We start from the raw sequence: 17,234 nt of genomic DNA, 5'->3' as shown, positions 1-17,234 counted from the left end.
CCAGATTTATTTAAAAAAAAAAAAAAAAAAATCTTTCTCTTCTTCCTGGCCTTTAAACATACAGGCAGCAGCAACAGCAAACAGAATTGGATGTGGTATCAGGAAGAGATGGACTGGCTGGCTACAATCATTCCCAGGTAAGTGTGTCTTTTTTTTGAAGAGGCATGAGCATTTCCTTAGGAAATGTCCCCTAGTGCCAGTTAGAGTGTATGTGAATGTTAGGGTTATTGAATTGTCATGTTACATTTTTCATGGTTGTTTTTATCATCGTATCCCACAGGTTTCTGTTCAGCCTGTAACAACCACAGGGCCAGAACACAGTAAGCCCCTTGAGAAATCAGATAGTCTGTTTGCCCAGGATAGAGATCCAAGATTTTCAGAAATCTACTCTAACATCAGTGCAGGTATGTTTCTTCCTCATTCTCCTCTTAAATTCTCATTTAGATCACTTACTGATGTGCCTACTACTGCCCAACATCTTTCTACTTAATCATAATACCTCATGAGTAAATAGGAACTTGCTGGACTAATGTACTACAGCCCCTTGACTGGCCCTCCCCCTGCTCCTTTTGGTCCACAGATCAAAGTAAAGGCATCTCCTCCAGCACTGTCCCTGCTACCCAACAGCTATTCTCACAGGGCAACACATTCCCTCCTACCCCCCGGCCGGCAGAGAATTTCAGGTGAGCCCTTTATGTATGTGCTGCTTTAGGGGGCAACTGAGGCATTCAGTTGCTGAATCCAAGTTTTGTTCTTCCCTAGCTTTCTCTGGTTATTTCAGACAAAGCAGTGGAACTTGTAGGGCTTAAGACAAGGCAAGCTGGCTTTTCTTCCTCCTATTTCTTTGCACCTGTCCTGTTGCTATGTTATAGGTTCCATCTCTCTGTGTCCAGATCAGTGTGTGACTGTCAGTTTTCTCATCTTTTTCAAATTCTGTTATTAAGAATTCCTTAATCCCAAAGAAGTCAAGGGGATCTAGGGATAGTACTAGATTGTCCTGTGATACCTAGATTTTGTGGTAAACCCATCCTTTCAATCTTTTACTGCACTATGTGTTCATTCCTAGAAATAGTGGTCTGGCCTCTCCTGTAACCATCGTCCAGCCATCAGCTTCTGCAGGGCAGATGTTGGCCCAGATTTCCCGCCACTCCAACCCACCCCAAGGAGCAGCCCCAACTTGGACCCCTAGCACCCGCCCAGGCTTCTCTGCCCAGGTAAAGTGTCTGTCTGTCCCCTATGTACTAGTTTTTGTTTATTTGTTTGGGCTTTTTTCCATATGTAAAATTATTGTCATCTGTCTTAGAAATCTTCTTCCCAGCCCCTACCTTCCAATTTTTCTTTTTGTTGGGAGTAGCTAAATAATTAAAATAATAGATAATCCCCAAATATCAGAGTTAGTGGTTTTCACATATTCACTTTAAATCAGAATTGCTCATATAGAAGAACATGTTAAACAGGTTTCATTTACATATTTGTTTTGGAATCAATTCTGAGTTTCCATTTTGGTTAGTACTACAAAGTACAGGAGCAAAGGAGAAAACTACTAATTTACACGCAATGATGTCTATTTACCAAAAAAATGTGTTGAAAAACCTTATATAACATATATATGTTAAGATTAAAGCTACTGCTGTTTCATATATTCATGTATGCTTATATAGCACAGTAATTTTTTAAGTTTATTATTTTGAGAGAGCACATGCATGCCAGTGGGGGAGGGGCAGAGAGAGAGAGAGAGAGAGAGAGAGAGAGGATCCCAAGCAGGCTCCACACTGTCAGCGGAGAGCCTGACATGGGTCTCAAACTCATGAACTGCAAGATCGTGACCTGAGCCGAAATCAGAGTTGGATGCTTAACCAACTGAGCCACCCAGGCACCCCAACACAGTAATATTTTAAATAAAAAATCCCCAACCAAAAAGCATACTACAAAATTATTATATGAAGTATGATCTCAAATGCATAAAAAAGTGTGTAAGAAAATAACTGGAAAAAATTCTCACAACTCTGAATGTATAGTTTATTAGTCCCATAGTTCTTTGTGGTTTTTGTTGTTGTTGTTTTTGTTTTGTACTTTGTCATAGGAGATTGGCATTAATTGGAAGAAATATAGAGTGACTCTTAAATACAGAGAACAAACTGAAGGTTCTGGAGGGGCTGTGGGTGGGGGGATGGCCTAAATGGGTAAGGGGCATTAAGGAAGACAATTGTTGGGATGGGCACTGGGTGTTGTACCTAGGGGATGAATCACTGGAATATACTCCTGAAAACATTATTGAACTCTATGCTAACTAACTTGGGTGTAAATTATAGATACATACATACATAAGAAGAAGTATAGAGTAAAAAATAAATGATGAGCTTGGCTCAGAAGAAATCCAGTGATTGACAGAGGGTTGACTCATAGGAATGGCATCTACAATAATGTTTCTCTCTTTCAGCAGGTGGCTACTCAGGCTACAGCTAAGACTCGTTCTTCCCAGTTTGGTGTGGGCAGCTTTCAGACTCCGTCCTCCTTCAGCCCCATGTCCCTCCCTGGTGCTTCAACTGCGTCACCTGGTGCTGCTGCCTACCCTAGTCTCACCAATCGTGGATCCAACTTTGGTGAGTTCAGATTAGAAAGGAGGGTGGGGGTGCCTGGGCGGCTCAGTCGGTTAAGCATCTGACTCTTGATTTCCGCTCAGATCATGATCTCACGGTTGTGAGATGATGCCGCGTGGGGCTCTTGGCTGGGCACAGAGCCTGCTTGGGATTCTCTCTCTCTCCCTCTCTCTCTGCCTCCCCCACTTGCACACTCTCCCTGTCTCTCTCTCTCTCAAAACAACAGTAACAACAATAATAACAAAGAAAGGAGGGTAATAGGAAAATCACACTACTAAAGAGAAAGAATTTGGTGGTTCAAAGTTTCTTGTGTCCTGGATGCACTGACCTCATTATGGGGAAATCAGGTGACGGTCCATTTGGAATTTAAAACATACCCCCATGAAAAAGACTTTATCGTGTATTAAAAAGTTCGTAAGTTATTATACATTAAATAATATGCAGATTTAACCTAAATGATCAAAAGACTCTTGGGAAAGGCTACCCAGAGAAGAAAAATTAATCTGGGGCTGGGTTTAAAATAAAAGAGGCATTGATAGTTTCTCCTCTCCAGTGGAATTAGTAGCTTAAAGTTGTTTGTCCTTCCTTGCTGTATTTCTAGCTCCTGAGACTGGACAGACTACAGGACAATTCCAGACACGGACAGCAGAGGGTGTAAGTGTCTGGCCACAGTGGCAGGGCCAGCAGCCTCATCATCGCTCGAGTTCTAGCGAGCAACATGTTCAACAGCCATCAGCACAGCAACCTGGCCAGCCTGAGGTCTTCCAGGTGAGAGGGTGAAAAGACTTCAGAAAGTTAGAAACTGGAAGAGAAACAGAGAGCAGAGACAGAGAAGGAAGCATGGATTGAGGTGTTTGGGAGTACCTAGGAGAAAACAGAGTGGGGACGTGTAGAGGTAAATGTCATTAACTGGAACTTACTGTGTGATGCACATCGTTAGTGATGCGAAGATGTTTAAGGAAGTCATTTTAGCCATTCCAGGAGAGCCACATCCCCACTGCACAGTAGCTTGAGTGTAAACATACTGATTATAGCTCAAAAGACCCATTTACCTAAGTCATGAGGGGACTGCAAGAGCAATTGGAGTAATCTTGGGACAAAGGAAGAGGTGTTTAAGACAGAGGTTGAAAGAGGCAAAGCAGGTTTTGGTGGAAAACAAATAGGATCAGAGATACTCCATATATGTGCATAGGGGGTTATGTGAAATGTGGCAAGCAGATTTTTCTCCTTTTGAAAATATGGGAGGACTAGAAAAGAAGGAAAATGTGGAACTGTAGGAAGAAGCCAGAGAAGGGACTAGGAAACAAAGTTGTCATAAAGGAGTCTGAGAGTTGCTGGGAGTAGGGAAGGCTCAGGGCGTTCAGCCCCACAGACACTGTGAGGCCAGGGGCGTTGCTTTAGGAGAATGTTGGGAAGAAGCTCAGTACATGTAAGGGATTATTAAGGTGTGTGACCCAGACTTGTTTTTTTCTCTTATTAGGAGATGCTGTCCATGCTGGGAGACCAGAGCAACAGCTACAACAACGAAGAATTTCCTGACCTAACTATGTTTCCCTCCTTTTCAGAATAGAACTATTGGGGTGAGGATAAGGGGTGGGGGAGGAAAGTCACAGTTTGTTTTTAAAAAGCAAATCTTTCTGTAAAGAGAATAAAAGTCCCTCTCCCTTCCCTTCCCTCACCCCTAATGTGTGCCCCTTCCCCTTCTGGCCTTTCCTTGCCTTCCTGCCTCTGAGAAGAAATGGGGTGAATCGTGAAGGCTTTGGGGATCTTTGAAAAACTGAGGCTGGGTGAAGTTAAGAATGCCTTTCCTTACACCTCCTCACCAGAGATTTATGCAGAAATGATTTGTGCTAGGGTCAATAGGCAGGTTAGAGAACCTGACATCCATTCATCCACTATTTGCCTTGGATACTGTGGCTTGTTTTTGGAAAGAAATTCTGAATAAGGTTAGGGGGAGGAGAAATGTCCTCATATCTGAGGACCATGAAACATGGTAGGTTACATATTACCTGTATGGCTTTAGGAAGTGAGCATAGGCTCTTTCTGCTGCCTGGTGAGTGAGGAAGTGAGAGAGGGAGAAGGAAAGAGTGTGTGTGTGTGTGTGTGTGTGTGTGTGTGTGGGCATGCGCACGCATGCGTATGCGTGTGCGCAACGTGTGTACGTGGTACATGTGTGCACATGTGTGTTTCTGTGTCTGTTTCTCCCTATTAGGGAGTTATGCAAAATTTGTCTCAGATTTTATCTTTGTTTTTCCATGTAATTTTCAAAGAGTCCTAAGGAGTTAATCTTCTAGGTATTTTCCACTTAGTATTGCAGCCAAAGAGTATTTAAATAAATGTCTTTGCTGCACTTACATCTATGCCCAGCCAATATGCAACTGTAAGCAGATATATAAAGTCTTTTGATGTGGTTGGTCTCTCATTGAACACATTTAGTAGTAAAGCTGGGTCATTCCCGCTTTTGGTGCTCTCACCTTATAGAGTAGATCTGGAAACATTACAGATGTTTAGGGTGGGAAGATAACCCCCTTTTAAAAGCCCCATACTTGGCCATACTTGCTGCATTTTTCTGTCAGAATCACATATGATGTGTGTTCTGTAGAGGTTATTTCTGCATGGAAACTCAACTTCTTGGATTAGCAGTCCCAGGGAAATCTTCACTGCTGGAGTTTAAACCAAATACCATGTCTTGCAAAGTAGCCTCCTTCATCCATTCCCAGTTCAGTCTGACTAGAAACTGAGACTTGGGTCTGTTTTGGACCTATAGTTCTTCCTCTTTGCTCTCTCCAATCTTAAGATTGGATTTTGCTATGATACAAGAGTATGAATCCATGTGATAGATGGGGCCTGGACTCCCATTCTAACAGGGTCACAGAGTTAACTATAGCCATATAAATGCAGATACAGGTTACTACTCTCTCTGTACCTTCCTCAGGTAACAGTCATGTGTATCAGCCACTTTTTTTTTTTTTTTTTATTGGCTCAGGCCAGTATCTTAAGTGCAAGACTGAATTAATAAGGAGAAGACATATTAAACGTAGCCATAGGAGACTGAGGGGCATAGATGGCCTTAGAGAGGCTGAGAGAACATCATTACTGGGTTTCTCTCCCTTTTGTCTCCAGTCTGGTGCCAGGTAGTGGAGTTGAAAAGGAGACAGTTTATTTTTTTATTCTATGTGCACACATACCGTATACATATATATTTATATCACAGTTTAACAAGCCAAAAAGTTGAGTTTCCAATGGAATCCTTGTTTTTAATAATTGTTTTTAAATGTGATCAAGACTATAATATTGTACAGTTATTATAGGGCTTTTGGGGAAGGAGAGGGGAGGGAGAAGATGCTCTGGGGGTTTTGTTTCTGCTTTTCCTTCAGGGTTTTATTTTTGATTGTTTTTTTTTTTTTTTTTTTCTTGTTGGCCATTTCTGTACTGCTGGCATCTGTGCTGAGCTTTACAGTGGCAAAAATAATGACATGTAGCAAAGATTTTAAAACAAAATATTTTTTCCTTTTGTAAACGTTCTTGTGTTGTGTGATCTTGATTGCGGCTTTATTATTCTTTTCCAGCTTGTGAACAACAAATACCCACCCACAACTAGTTGAATCCATAGCTTGAGCTCCAAATATGCAAACATAAAGCACAGTGTATCTATAATTTCAGGATTCAGAAATCATAAGGCCTCTGATCACTCAGCACTCTGTAGTTGTCCTCCTGATCCTGACTCACTGAGTAAAATCATCAGGGACATCTGACCATGAGATGGGGGTTGGGAAATTGCCCATGTCCTTCAGAGCAGACAAAGATGAGACTTGAGACCAGTATGGCACATCAGATTCCTTCCCCAAGTATCTCTTGCTCTCCTGGAATAAAAGGAATTAGGGATGGGGAAATTTAAACTATGCAGGTCTGGACTTGGTTTCCCTCTAGGATCATGTGGTTCATTACCAAATCTTAAAACTTACAGGCATAAACATGTGTTCTTGAGGGTCTATATGCAATCCAGCTAGAAACTGAATCTATCCTATGTATTTTCTGTTCCAAGAACCATCTTTTCCTCTTCCTCCACCTCTGTTTATGGAAGAAAATGGAATTTGGGGATGTGGCTTAGGGACTGAACTAGACTCTTATGATCTGTCACATGCCTGGATGTTGGGGGAATCATTTGGAGAAGCTCATATGACTGGTCCTGGATTGGGGATTTTAATAATTGAAACATAATGTTCAGGCATCCTACCATCTGAAAGTTTTAGCAACAAAGAAGTCACATGTGAGTTTGTCAGTGCTAGGCACTGATTCAAGTGCTGTCATTAATGACAAGGAGGGCTGGTTTGGGTTACTTTCAGAACCAGCTTCATCTGGATGTTCTGGGCACATCCTTCCTCAGGAAAACCGTATTAGGCTGGAAGAGGTATTGACAACTTTTAGCCAACAAACTTATAACATACAAATGATTTTTGAGCCTGTGGTTTCCATTACACTCTTTTCTGGTCTTTCATGTTTATTCCCTCATTCTTGCTGGATGTCTGACCCTCAGGTCAGACAGAAATTTGAAAATTGAGGTTTCGAAGTTGGAGAGATAACAGGAAAAGGCAGGAAAAGATGTAGTCCCTAATACCATAAATACTATGTAATAAAGAAAGATGGAGAAGATCAGGGCTGTGTCCTATTAACCATCAAAGTGAAGGTAAGCCCCAGCTTGAATAAATGTGTATGGAAGTCTTTTTGCCCTCAAAGACAGTCATGAGAAACTACCCAGCAACTTTCCACTTTGGTGCACACACTTGACATGCACACAAAAACACTGCAAATCCACTGCTTCCTTCCCTCTCCGACCCTGCTTCTCTCAGCATTTCTTTCCCCGCCTCCCTCCCCTATTCAAATTTTCCAGCCAACAGCTGGAACTGACTTCCGCAATCCTAATGGAATAAATCCAGCACCCCTAGTCATCCGCCCACATTATCCACACTTCCCCGTCGAAAGGAGCCCGGAGCACAGAACCCCATCAGCAGGTAAAATTTTCTACTTCTCATTCCTTCCTTTGCCCATTTTAGGGGTATTAGGGATGTAGTGACTTGGAGATCGTGGTGAAATTTGTAGTTGTGTGGGTGAAAACAAAATATGCCCTTCAGTCATTTCCTGGCCAAATTTGCTGGAAATTTTTAGGATTCCTTCTGTGCTTTATATGTATGTATACATGGTTGTTAGTGAAACCCTAGGATATAGGGAATCCTTCACCTATCCCTCAAGGAGTGGCCTCTCCCTTTAGGGTTTGCGGTTTTAGCCAAAGGTACCAAAAGAGTTAACTTAGCAGGGAGGAGGAATGGTGCCCAGAGGCACTTTTCTGCTTCATTTCAAAGCCCTTAACATTGCAGATATTAAATATCTTAGAGTGTTTTGCCAGTCTGCAAAGATTGCACAAAAATTAGACTGTAAACTCAAAAATTTACTTCAGACTGTAAATTCTTAAAATGGAGAACATGGAATTAAGCAAGCTGCTGCAAGAAATGAGTGAAGCTAGAGTAAACTTCTGAAAAGCTGTGAATTTAATGATCATAGAACACTGCTTTTGGGTCTTACATTTTTCTGACAAACTTTGGTTGTGAAGCTTTTTGTCCTGTGAGGCGGTCAGAGAGGTTTTTTTGCTGTCAGGAAGAAGAAAGAAAACCTCCTTCCCATAGCATCTGGTTGAGATTAGGACAGTTTCCTGCCTGAGGAGGGAGCAGGAAGAGAAAGGAGGAAGAAATACATAACCAAGGAGATAGTAAACATCTCAAAAAGAATAGGAAATACTTCCTTGTCCTCTCCTGGCAAGATCTGAAAAAGTATCAGAATTTAGGCAAGGGAGTGAATAATGCCTTGAAGAAATAAATAGGCAGCAAGATTTAGCTGGAAATTTCTCCTTTGTGTATTCTCCAACCCCCCTCCAACCTCGTCTGTCTCCAAGTCTGCTGGGGACATTAGAGGAGGCAGGTGCTTAGTCCATTCTGATTGTCCATTTTCTACCCCAGTTCTGGGTGTGTGTGTGTGTGTGTGTGTGTGTGTGTGTGTGTGTGTGTGTGTTTTGAATCTCCCTAGGTCAAAATGTTTGGAGTCCGATGTATCAGCACTCAGTCCAAACCCAGACCCTTCCTATCATTTTATCATGCACAGGTCACTCTCAGTTCTTTGTATCCCTTCCTTATAAATTCTTTTCTTTTGTCTCATGGTCCCAAGGAAGAGGTTCTTCTCTTTGGTTCAGGAATTTCCCAGAATTGTGTGTGCATGCATTTTTCGGATGAGTGGGACTGTGATGGACTGTGAAATTTTATTAGCTTCTCAAAGAAGTTTGTGACTCCCAAAGGTTAAGAACCAGCTGTCTGGGAATATGGCTCCAGCTGTTTCCTCATCCCAAACCAGGCTGTGAACCCCTTGGCACACAGAAGAACTTCCCCTAATTATCCCCTTTCCCAGGATGTGGGGACTCAAGATTCTACTGCTGCTGCCCACAGCGACCTTTGCTCTATATCCTGAGGTGATACTGGACACACAATGGGAGCTATGGAAGAAGACCTATGGGAAGCAGTATAACAACAAGGTGCCTGGGGACCTGGAGGGAAGTGTGGTCAGGGAGCCGGCACTCGAGATGTCTATTCCTAATTTCCAGACTCCCTTCTTCAGTCTAAAAACCTTAACCACTCCAACCAGCCAAACCCACCCCTGTTCTTGAACTCTTTAACACAGTTTCATTCCTCCTCTTCCACTCACCCTCAAGTTCTAGCCTTCCTTTTCTTCCTATTTCTCTTTGGGGAAGACTTCTCAGATTAATGCTATTAATCCACAAGCAGTTTTTCTACACATCTCTCCAGAGCTTTTGCATTCTATTATTTGTATTTGTTTACATTTTTTTTTGCATGCTCTTAATAATCCCATGGTCAGTTCCCCAACTAGACTGTAAACTCTGTATGATTGTAAATTTCATCTTTTTTCCTAAAAACCTCCACAGTATTTTTTATGTAACTTTGTAGGACATAGTCCATGCCAGTACTGACTATGTTCTGTTTAGGTGGATGAAATCTCCCGGCGTTTAATATGGGAAAAAAATTTGAAGCATATTTCCATCCATAATCTTGAGGCCTCTCTTGGTGTCCACACATATGAACTGGCCATGAACCACTTGGGGGACATGGTGAGTTGAACCTCAGCTCCTGGCCTACCTGCCCTGTTTGCCTTAGTTTCCTGCTTATGGCTGGCCTTTTTGTTCTTTGTCCCAGACCAGTGAAGAGGTGGTTCAGAAGATGACTGGACTCAAAGTACCCCCCTCTCGTTCCCGCAGCAATGACACCCTCTATATCCCAGACTGGGAGAGCAGAGCCCCAGACTCCATTGATTATCGAAAGAAAGGATATGTTACTCCTGTCAAAAACCAGGTACCCTCCTTTCTCCTATGTAGGTATGTAAGCTGGCATGACCTATTTCTGTGTCTTTGTTCTTAACCAGGAAGGAACTGGGAGGATGGTAAGGAATTAAGGGATGTGTCCCACTGCTCAGAGAATATAGCCTATTCTATTTAAGTCATCACCTATTTTTGTACATGTATATTGTTTCTGTTTTTTCTTTTTTACAAGTCACATTGCTGTAAACACCCTTGTGCATATGTTTATGAAAACGTGCAAATATTAATACAAAATAAAGCCTAAAATTGTAATTGCTAGGTCACAGAGAATCCTTTCCAAAAAATTTTTTACAATATTAACATTCTTACCAGCAAGAGAATGCCAGTTTTCCCACACCCCCAATGCTCATTTTATCAGCCAGATGAAGAATTGATTTAACACTCATTCAACAAACACACCTTTTTCAGAACCGACCAAGTATAGTGCTAGCCAGTGGAGATTCAAGATAACCAAGACATACCCTATGTCCTCCAGAAATCCTCATTCTTCAAAAATAGAACAGGAAAGAAAGAAAAATCTACAATCTAGCTGCACAAATACTAATAGTTATGGCATTTTTTGAGACATTGTATGTCAGAAACTTATAAGTCCTTTACATGAATTAACTTTTTAAATCTCCATAATCCATAATTAAGTACATTATTATCCACATTTTACAGATAAGGAACTAAGGCACAGAGAGGCTTAGTAACTTACCCAAGGTCACATATCTTGTGGGTTGCAAAGTCAGTGCCCTGCTCCTCTACAGCTAATGGTGACAATGTAGCAATAGTTATCAGTGGAAACAACAGCAATAGAGCCATGAAGCAAATATTAAATGAAGGGAAATAGGAAGCCTTCACAGAAAAGGGGACACGTGTGTTGGAATTTGTAACACATATGGGGCTCCAGCAGACAGTGTAGAGGGAAGAAACAAAAAGTGTGAACAGCAGTGACTGACAATTTCTGTTATGCTCCTCAGGGTCAGTGTGGTTCCTGTTGGGCTTTTAGCTCTGTGGGTGCCCTGGAGGGCCAGCTCAAGAAGAAAACTGGCAAACTCTTAAATCTGAGTCCCCAGAACCTTGTGGATTGTGTTTCTGAGAATGATGGCTGCGGAGGGGGCTACATGACCAATGCCTTCCAGTATGTGCAGAAAAACAGGGGCATTGACTCTGAAGATGCCTACCCGTATGTGGGACAGGTGAGACTGCCCGGTAATGGCTCCTCCTTCCCCAGCACAGTATTTTATGCTGGAGATAATCCCATAAATCTTGGTTTCTGTTCCCCTATCCTGCCTTCCTGATGGGATAATTACCTATAGAAGGCCAAGGACAGTCCCATAGCTTTGGAGATTTGGGGGCCTTAGGCCCCACAGCCCTATCCACCTCTTCGCCCTAGAGAAGACAGAGCACAGGTGACCCCACGGACTTCTGGGGGGGTCCTCTGCAATCTGTTACTCAGCTTCTCTGCTCCCGTCACCGATTCCCCAAACCCACACATGCTAATTTACCAAATCGCATGTCTTTATTTTGCACAATCTCAGTGTGGGTTTGGGGAATGTTTATGCAAATTATGTAAGTTAACTACTGACATGTACAAAATGAGAGAAAAAATAAGTTGCTTCATGTTTGTTGCAACTTCAGGGTTCAACTCACTTCCTCCTTTAGGAATAGGAAGGTCTGCTGACCTTTCTTATCTAAAAAGAAGAGAATCTAAGGGCTTTTATGTACATAGGGTTGATAGATAATATAACATAGGGCCTTTGCAACAGGAGCCTTTGAAGCAGGGATAGCAAGTTTGAGTAATCAGGATGGCTACTATGTACTAAACCATGTGCTTAGTTCATTTTCTCATTTAATCTTTGTAACAGACATGTAAGGTAGACTTATCCTCACTTTATAGGTGAGGAAATTGACACTAAAGGAGATAAAACAGATGATCAAATTCATAGCACTAGTCATGTAGCAGCGCCAAGATTGATCTACCATATCTGTTCATCTGCAAACATGCTCAGCATATCTTCTGTGCAAATGTGCAAAAATGTCTTTAGTAGAATATAATACCTTGGGGCACCTGGGTGCCTCAGTCAGTTAAGCGTCTGACTCCGGCTCAGGTCATGATCACACAATTCGTGGGTTCAAGCCCCACGTCGGGCTCTGTGCTGACAGCTCGGAGCCTGGAGCCTGCTTCCGATTCTGTGTCTCCCCCTCTCTGCCTCTCCCCTCTTTGTGCTCTCTCTCTCTCTCTCAAAAATAAATAAATAAACATTAAAACAACAACAACAACTTTATAATACCTTGGAACAGAATTGTCTGAGTCTTGGGATACATGCGTCTTCAACTTGACTGAGTCATGACAAATTGTTTACCAAGGTATTTTGAAACATTGATATTCCCACCTGAAGTATGTAAGAATTCCCTTGGAGTCCCATCTTCATCAGTATGTTTATCTAGCCATCTGCCTTTCTTCTTTAGTGAATTGACTGTTTATATTTTTGGCACATTTTTATTAGGTTATTTTGCTCTTTCTCACTGATTTTTAGGAATTTTTTTAAAGTTTACTTATTTATTCTTTTGAGAGAGACAGACAGTGTGAGCAGGGGAGGGACAGAGGGAGGGAAGAGAGAGAACCCCAAGCAGGCTCTGTACTGCCAGCTGCAGAGCCCAATGGTTGGTTCAAATACACGAACTGTGAGATCATGACCTGAGCCAAAACCAAGAGTCAGACACTTAACTGACTGAGCCAGCCATGTGTCTTGATTTTTAGGAATTTTAAAAAGAAATCTAGATACTAATACTGTGTGTGTTGTAGGTGAACATTTGTCTCTTTATTCTCTTTATATCTTTCAACTTTGAAAAGTTCTTCATTTCAGTCTAGTAAAATGATTGTTTTCCTCTGCAGTTTGTGCCTTTAAAAAATCCAGTAGCAGTGAATTTTATTCATTAGTGTTTAGTCATCTGAAATGATGTCTGTTGCAATAAAATGCTCATTAATGTGAATGACTGAACAAATCCATTTCACTGGATACTCAACAAGTATGGTCACTTCAACACATCTTCATGACATTGGCCATATCAAAACAGTACATTAATCTGTACATTTCAGCCCATTACTATTCCATGCTGTGGTTTTTTTAGCTGTCAGGTGTATAAGGCAGAGAAATTAGAGGTTGTACCTGAAAAAAAAAAAAAGATTCTTTCATCCGTATACAATTTTTAGAACTCCTGGATCCCAAGTCCATGTTTGAACTTGGGCTGCTACTTACTATAAGGTGCTAACTTGAGGACACCGTACTAAATCTGCCCTAGCAGATTGGCTTTTAAATTCTGAATACTTCGGACCAATTAGTGAGATAACCCGAACATGGCAAAATACTCTTTTTTAAATTCTCAAATACTCTTTTGACACAGTTTTGTTGTCACTTGATATCGAAAAGTTAAATCCCAAGAGTATACACAAAACAAAAACAAAAACACCCCAAACCAGGCTTATGTTTACAATTTTTTCCATGTTGATTAACCCAGGCAGCCAACTTAAAGGATTGTATAACTATATTAAAGAAAAAGAAATTAAATACTATCAGAACTAATAGTCGATCATTATCCATTGATACCTTATTTATTTGGTACTATATTAACGAGTTTTTTGAGAGGCAGTTTAATAGCTCAGAGAGTTGAAATAATTTGAATGAATGAAAATCATATAATAAACCTTCTTTTGGAATAGAAAGAACATCTGACTTCTTGGTGCACCTGGATGGCTCAGTTAGTTAAGTATCTGACTCTTGGTTTTGGCTCAGGTCATGATCTCAATGTTTGTGAGTTCAGGCCCCACATTGGGCTCAGCGCTAACAGTGTAGAGCCTACTTGGGATTCTCTCTGTCTCTGTCTCTCTCGTTCTGCCCCTCCCCCGCTCATTCTCTTGTCATTCTCAAATAAACTTAAAAAAATTTTTAAAGAAAGAGCATCTGACTTCTAATTTCTGCTAGCCTGCCCCCTCAAATGATCTCTTTAGTATATGAGGGCAACGTGGAATGATTTTGGTCTCATAATCAATTAAAATGAAGAATTTGCCATATAAGACACATATTGTATTTTTAATATTCTGAATCTTGGGGGTTTGGATTATATGGCAGAGAACAAGGGAATCCTGAGAAATTAAGAAAGGAGACTACTGTGGTCTTAGAATATCATATCACATCCTGCCATTATTGTTAATAATTTGATAATATGTTCTTATAGATTCAGTTTTAGGGTTTTGAAAGGGTAGTCTGAGGAAAATCAATTGCCAAAAAGAATATACTATGCTGACATGGGTTGCCATTAGATTTTGTAACTGTGGCTTGCCAGTGAAACATATCATTGTTAACTAGACCTCCAAAGCACAGTGTTAGAAATTCACAGGCAAAATTGCCAAGTTCCTCAATATGTTTTAGTGTCATGTTTTGTGGTTTTACCAAAGTCTCTCATGAGAGCACCAGCCAAAACTCTGCCTCACACTAGCCCCCCCAGTATATAAGGCCCAGGTCTTCCTCCCAGCTGGGTCTTGGCCTTGGCCTCCTCCCCACACAGCAGCTGGTCCCTTCCTGCCCTCTGAGGCTCACACATACTACATGGCCAGAAGATGATTTGTGCCTTTAAAAACAACTTATTTCAGATCTCTCTCTCTACCCTGAGGGAATAAAAATGTTCTCTCTTAAGTTTTACAGTGTTTCCTTTCACATTTATGCTTTAAAAAACCTAGAGCTGATTTTTGTGGATGTGCAAAGTATCCACTTTTCATATTCTTTTTTACAGTTGTCTAAAATGGTGAGGAGGGGCGCCTGGGTGGCTCAGTCAGTTGAGCTTCTGACTTCAGCTCAGGTCATGATCTCACGGTCTGTGAGTTCGAGCCCTGCATCAGGCTCTGTGCTGACAGCTCAGAGCCTGGAGCCTGCTTCGGATTCTGTGTCTCCCTCTCTCTCTCTGCACCTCCCCCACTCATGCTCTGTCTCTCAAAAATAAATAAATGTTAAAAAATAAAATAAAATGGTAAGGAGAGGACAGACCCTCTCTAAAGACTCTAAGTCGGCCATCCCAGTCAGTTCACCAACATCAAAGCATTGGTGGAGATTCTCACTTACCAGTTTCTGGCCTGTTGCTTTGTCCTAGTCCTATTTTAACCTTGTTTTTTCCAGGATGAAAGTTGTATGTACAACCCAACAGGCAAGGCAGCTAAGTGCAGAGGGTATAGAGAGATCCCTGAGGGGAACGAGAAAGCCCTGAAGAGGGCAGTGGCCCGAGTGGGACCCATCTCTGTGGCCATTGATGCAAGCCTGACCTCCTTCCAGTTTTACAGCAAAGGTAAGGAGCTGTTCCCTCAGAGCACAATGACCCACCTCATGTGATGCAGGCTCGGCAGCTCCTCGAAGGCCACCGAGCATTTGGAGTACTTAGTTTCCATATTTAGACTGAGTCTCCTGGAGGGAAACACAGCTGCCACCATGCATCTCTGTCGTCAGTCCTCCTGGCTGGGCAGGATTTTGCAGAGGGTCTCCTAGACTGGGAGACCCCACGGGGGGATCCTTGGCCTGCAGAAAGCTTCACCTCGACAGTTTGTTTCCTAGGTGTGTACTACGATGAAAACTGTAATAGCGATAATCTGAACCATGCAGTTTTGGCAGTGGGATATGGGATCCAGAAAGGAAACAAGCACTGGATAATTAAAAACAGGTAATGATGGGGACACTAAGTTTGTCACTGAATCACTCTGTTAATGCTCAACCTCGACTCCAACTTCCCAGCGTTCCTTGCTCTCACTCGAGAAAGTTGTCTCAGACTTTTTAGTTCTCCCTTTCCAGTTAGAGGCTATTAATTCTAACATTTAATGGCCAGACGGTAATACAGTGTGTGTCGGGCAGGTGCTCCACATGCGGGATGCTTAGTCATACACAAGTGAACAGGACGTCTGCCTTTGGTGATCTCACAGCCCCCTCAGACAGGCAGACCTAACTAACCAGAACATCCAGGAGCACAGGAAACCAGGAGGAGGTCTGGAATTATGTAGTTTTTTCTTTCTTTTTTCTATAATGTGACCAATTTCTTAGGGAACTTTCCATCATCAGCATGTTTGAAAGCAGTAGGGAACCAAGTAGAGGTTTAATATCCTCCTGTGCAACTTTGTGCCCTTCCATATACACTTAGGATAACACATATAAAAAGTGGCCCAACATTTTGAAGCATGTGAAGAGAAAGACTTTTCAGAAAGTAGGTATGAGAACAACAACAGCAACATTTAATGTTTCCTTCCCTATTGTTGGGAAGAAATAAAACTACAGGGTATTTCAGCTCCCCTTTTCTCTTCAGCCCCTTGTGACTTTGGGGGGAAAACTTATGAGAATTATACATTTCCTTTCCTCACTGGCCAATACTAGCCTGGCAGCAGCACTAACTAAACTTGCTGTCCTTGGTGCCCTCCAGGGAGCAGGAGTCCTAGAGTCTGGGGAGTTCACAGCTCTCAGCTATCAGCACAGAGCCTGACACGGGGCTTGAACCCATGAACCGTGAGATCGTGACCTGAGCTGAAGTCAGACGCTTAACTGACTGAGCCATCCAGCGGCTCCTGGGCCTACTTTAAATGCCACCTCTTTCATTAGGTCTTCATCCCTTGATCACAAGCGATCTCTCGTACCTTTGAGGCCTATAGCATTATGTCTTCTCTCTATTCCTTTACTTTAAACTCTTCAAAGGTAAAAACTTTTATTTATTTTTTATACTACCAGTACCTAGCTCAATAGTCAGTTAAGTGTTTTAACGAATAAATACACTGAGGGTACTAAATATTTTCCTTCATTGATCCCACAGCTGGGGAGAAAACTGGGGAAACAAAGGCTATATCCTCATGGCTCGGAATAAGAACAACGCTTGTGGCATTGCCAACCTGGCCAGTTTCCCCAAGATGTGACTTCAGCCAGCCAACCTCATCCTGCTTTTCCATTCCTTCTACGATGGTGCAACATACTGATGTACTTTGGAAGGGAGTTGGTGTGCCTGTCTTGAAGCAGATGTAGCAATATAGAAATTGTCTAATCAGTTTCCCAGTTTGTTTGTGCTTTGAGTGACACTCCTACTACTTTCCCTCCCTCCACCCAAGGCCTTTATTTTTCACTGTGGCCACAGTAGCAATTTTCCTAACAAGTGTACCTTCCTCAGCTAAGAGATATGACCACAGCCTGCTCTGA

General features: G+C 42.0%; 2 protein-coding genes across 7 annotated transcripts in view; both read left to right on the top strand.

Moving 5' to 3' along the window:
* Window positions 1-9,019, top strand: part of ARNT (aryl hydrocarbon receptor nuclear translocator) — a 78,906-nt gene extending 69,887 nt beyond the window's left edge. Inside the window, exons 16-24 of one of the 4 annotated variants that reach the window (XR_006583024.1) lie at window positions 65-137; window positions 281-404; window positions 581-683; window positions 1,067-1,214; window positions 2,441-2,603; window positions 3,202-3,368; window positions 4,081-4,180; window positions 7,492-7,612; window positions 8,944-9,019. Coding sequence is in view for 3 of the 4 variants with exons in the window: in XM_045033475.1 (XP_044889410.1) it covers window positions 65-137; window positions 281-404; window positions 581-683; window positions 1,067-1,214; window positions 2,441-2,603; window positions 3,202-3,368; window positions 4,081-4,170 (868 nt within the window). In the remaining variant the exon portion in view is untranslated. Of the gene's footprint in view, window positions 1-64; window positions 138-280; window positions 405-580; window positions 684-1,066; window positions 1,215-2,440; window positions 2,604-3,201; window positions 3,369-4,080; window positions 6,121-7,491; window positions 7,613-8,943 lie in introns of those variants that run through there. The other 3 variants (XM_023259128.2, XM_023259127.2, XM_045033475.1) reach the window with 3 other exon arrangements.
* CTSK (cathepsin K) lies at window positions 7,492-17,088 on the top strand. Of its 3 annotated transcripts, none has more exons than XM_019837802.3 (8): window positions 7,492-7,612; window positions 9,054-9,177; window positions 9,646-9,768; window positions 9,854-10,009; window positions 10,998-11,216; window positions 15,192-15,357; window positions 15,621-15,726; window positions 16,858-17,088. In XM_019837802.3, exons 2-8 carry the CDS (start codon window positions 9,055-9,057, stop codon window positions 16,955-16,957), a joined length of 993 nt encoding a protein of 330 aa, XP_019693361.1. In that variant the 5' UTR covers window positions 7,492-7,612; window position 9,054; the 3' UTR covers window positions 16,958-17,088. The 3 variants fall into 3 exon arrangements, with proteins under 3 accessions (XP_019693361.1, XP_044889412.1, XP_044889413.1); XM_045033477.1 differs by having other exon boundaries at window positions 8,944-9,177; XM_045033478.1 differs by having other exon boundaries at window positions 7,493-7,612; window positions 9,000-9,177.
* Window positions 17,089-17,234: the final 146 nt, after the last annotated feature.

The sequence above is a fragment of the Felis catus genome, chromosome C1 (genome assembly GCF_018350175.1).
Source record: "Felis catus isolate Fca126 chromosome C1, F.catus_Fca126_mat1.0, whole genome shotgun sequence".
In the NCBI taxonomy this organism is placed as follows: domain Eukaryota; kingdom Metazoa; phylum Chordata; class Mammalia; order Carnivora; family Felidae; genus Felis; species Felis catus.
The sequence above is the reverse complement of the archived record's forward strand: the minus strand, read 5'-3'. Positions and strand labels throughout refer to the sequence as shown.

Bases quoted from the DNA above. Each gene is read 5' to 3' on its own strand.
- CTSK (XM_019837802.3), top strand. From the start codon at position 9,055: ATGTGGGGACTCAAGATTCTACTGCTGCTGCCCACAGCGACCTTTGCT. The intron at 10,010-10,997 runs GTACCCTCCTTT...TATGCTCCTCAG, and splicing joins TTACTCCTGTCAAAAACCAG to GGTCAGTGTGGTTCCTGTTG. The intron at 11,217-15,191 runs GTGAGACTGCCC...TGTTTTTTCCAG, and splicing joins CCTACCCGTATGTGGGACAG to GATGAAAGTTGTATGTACAA.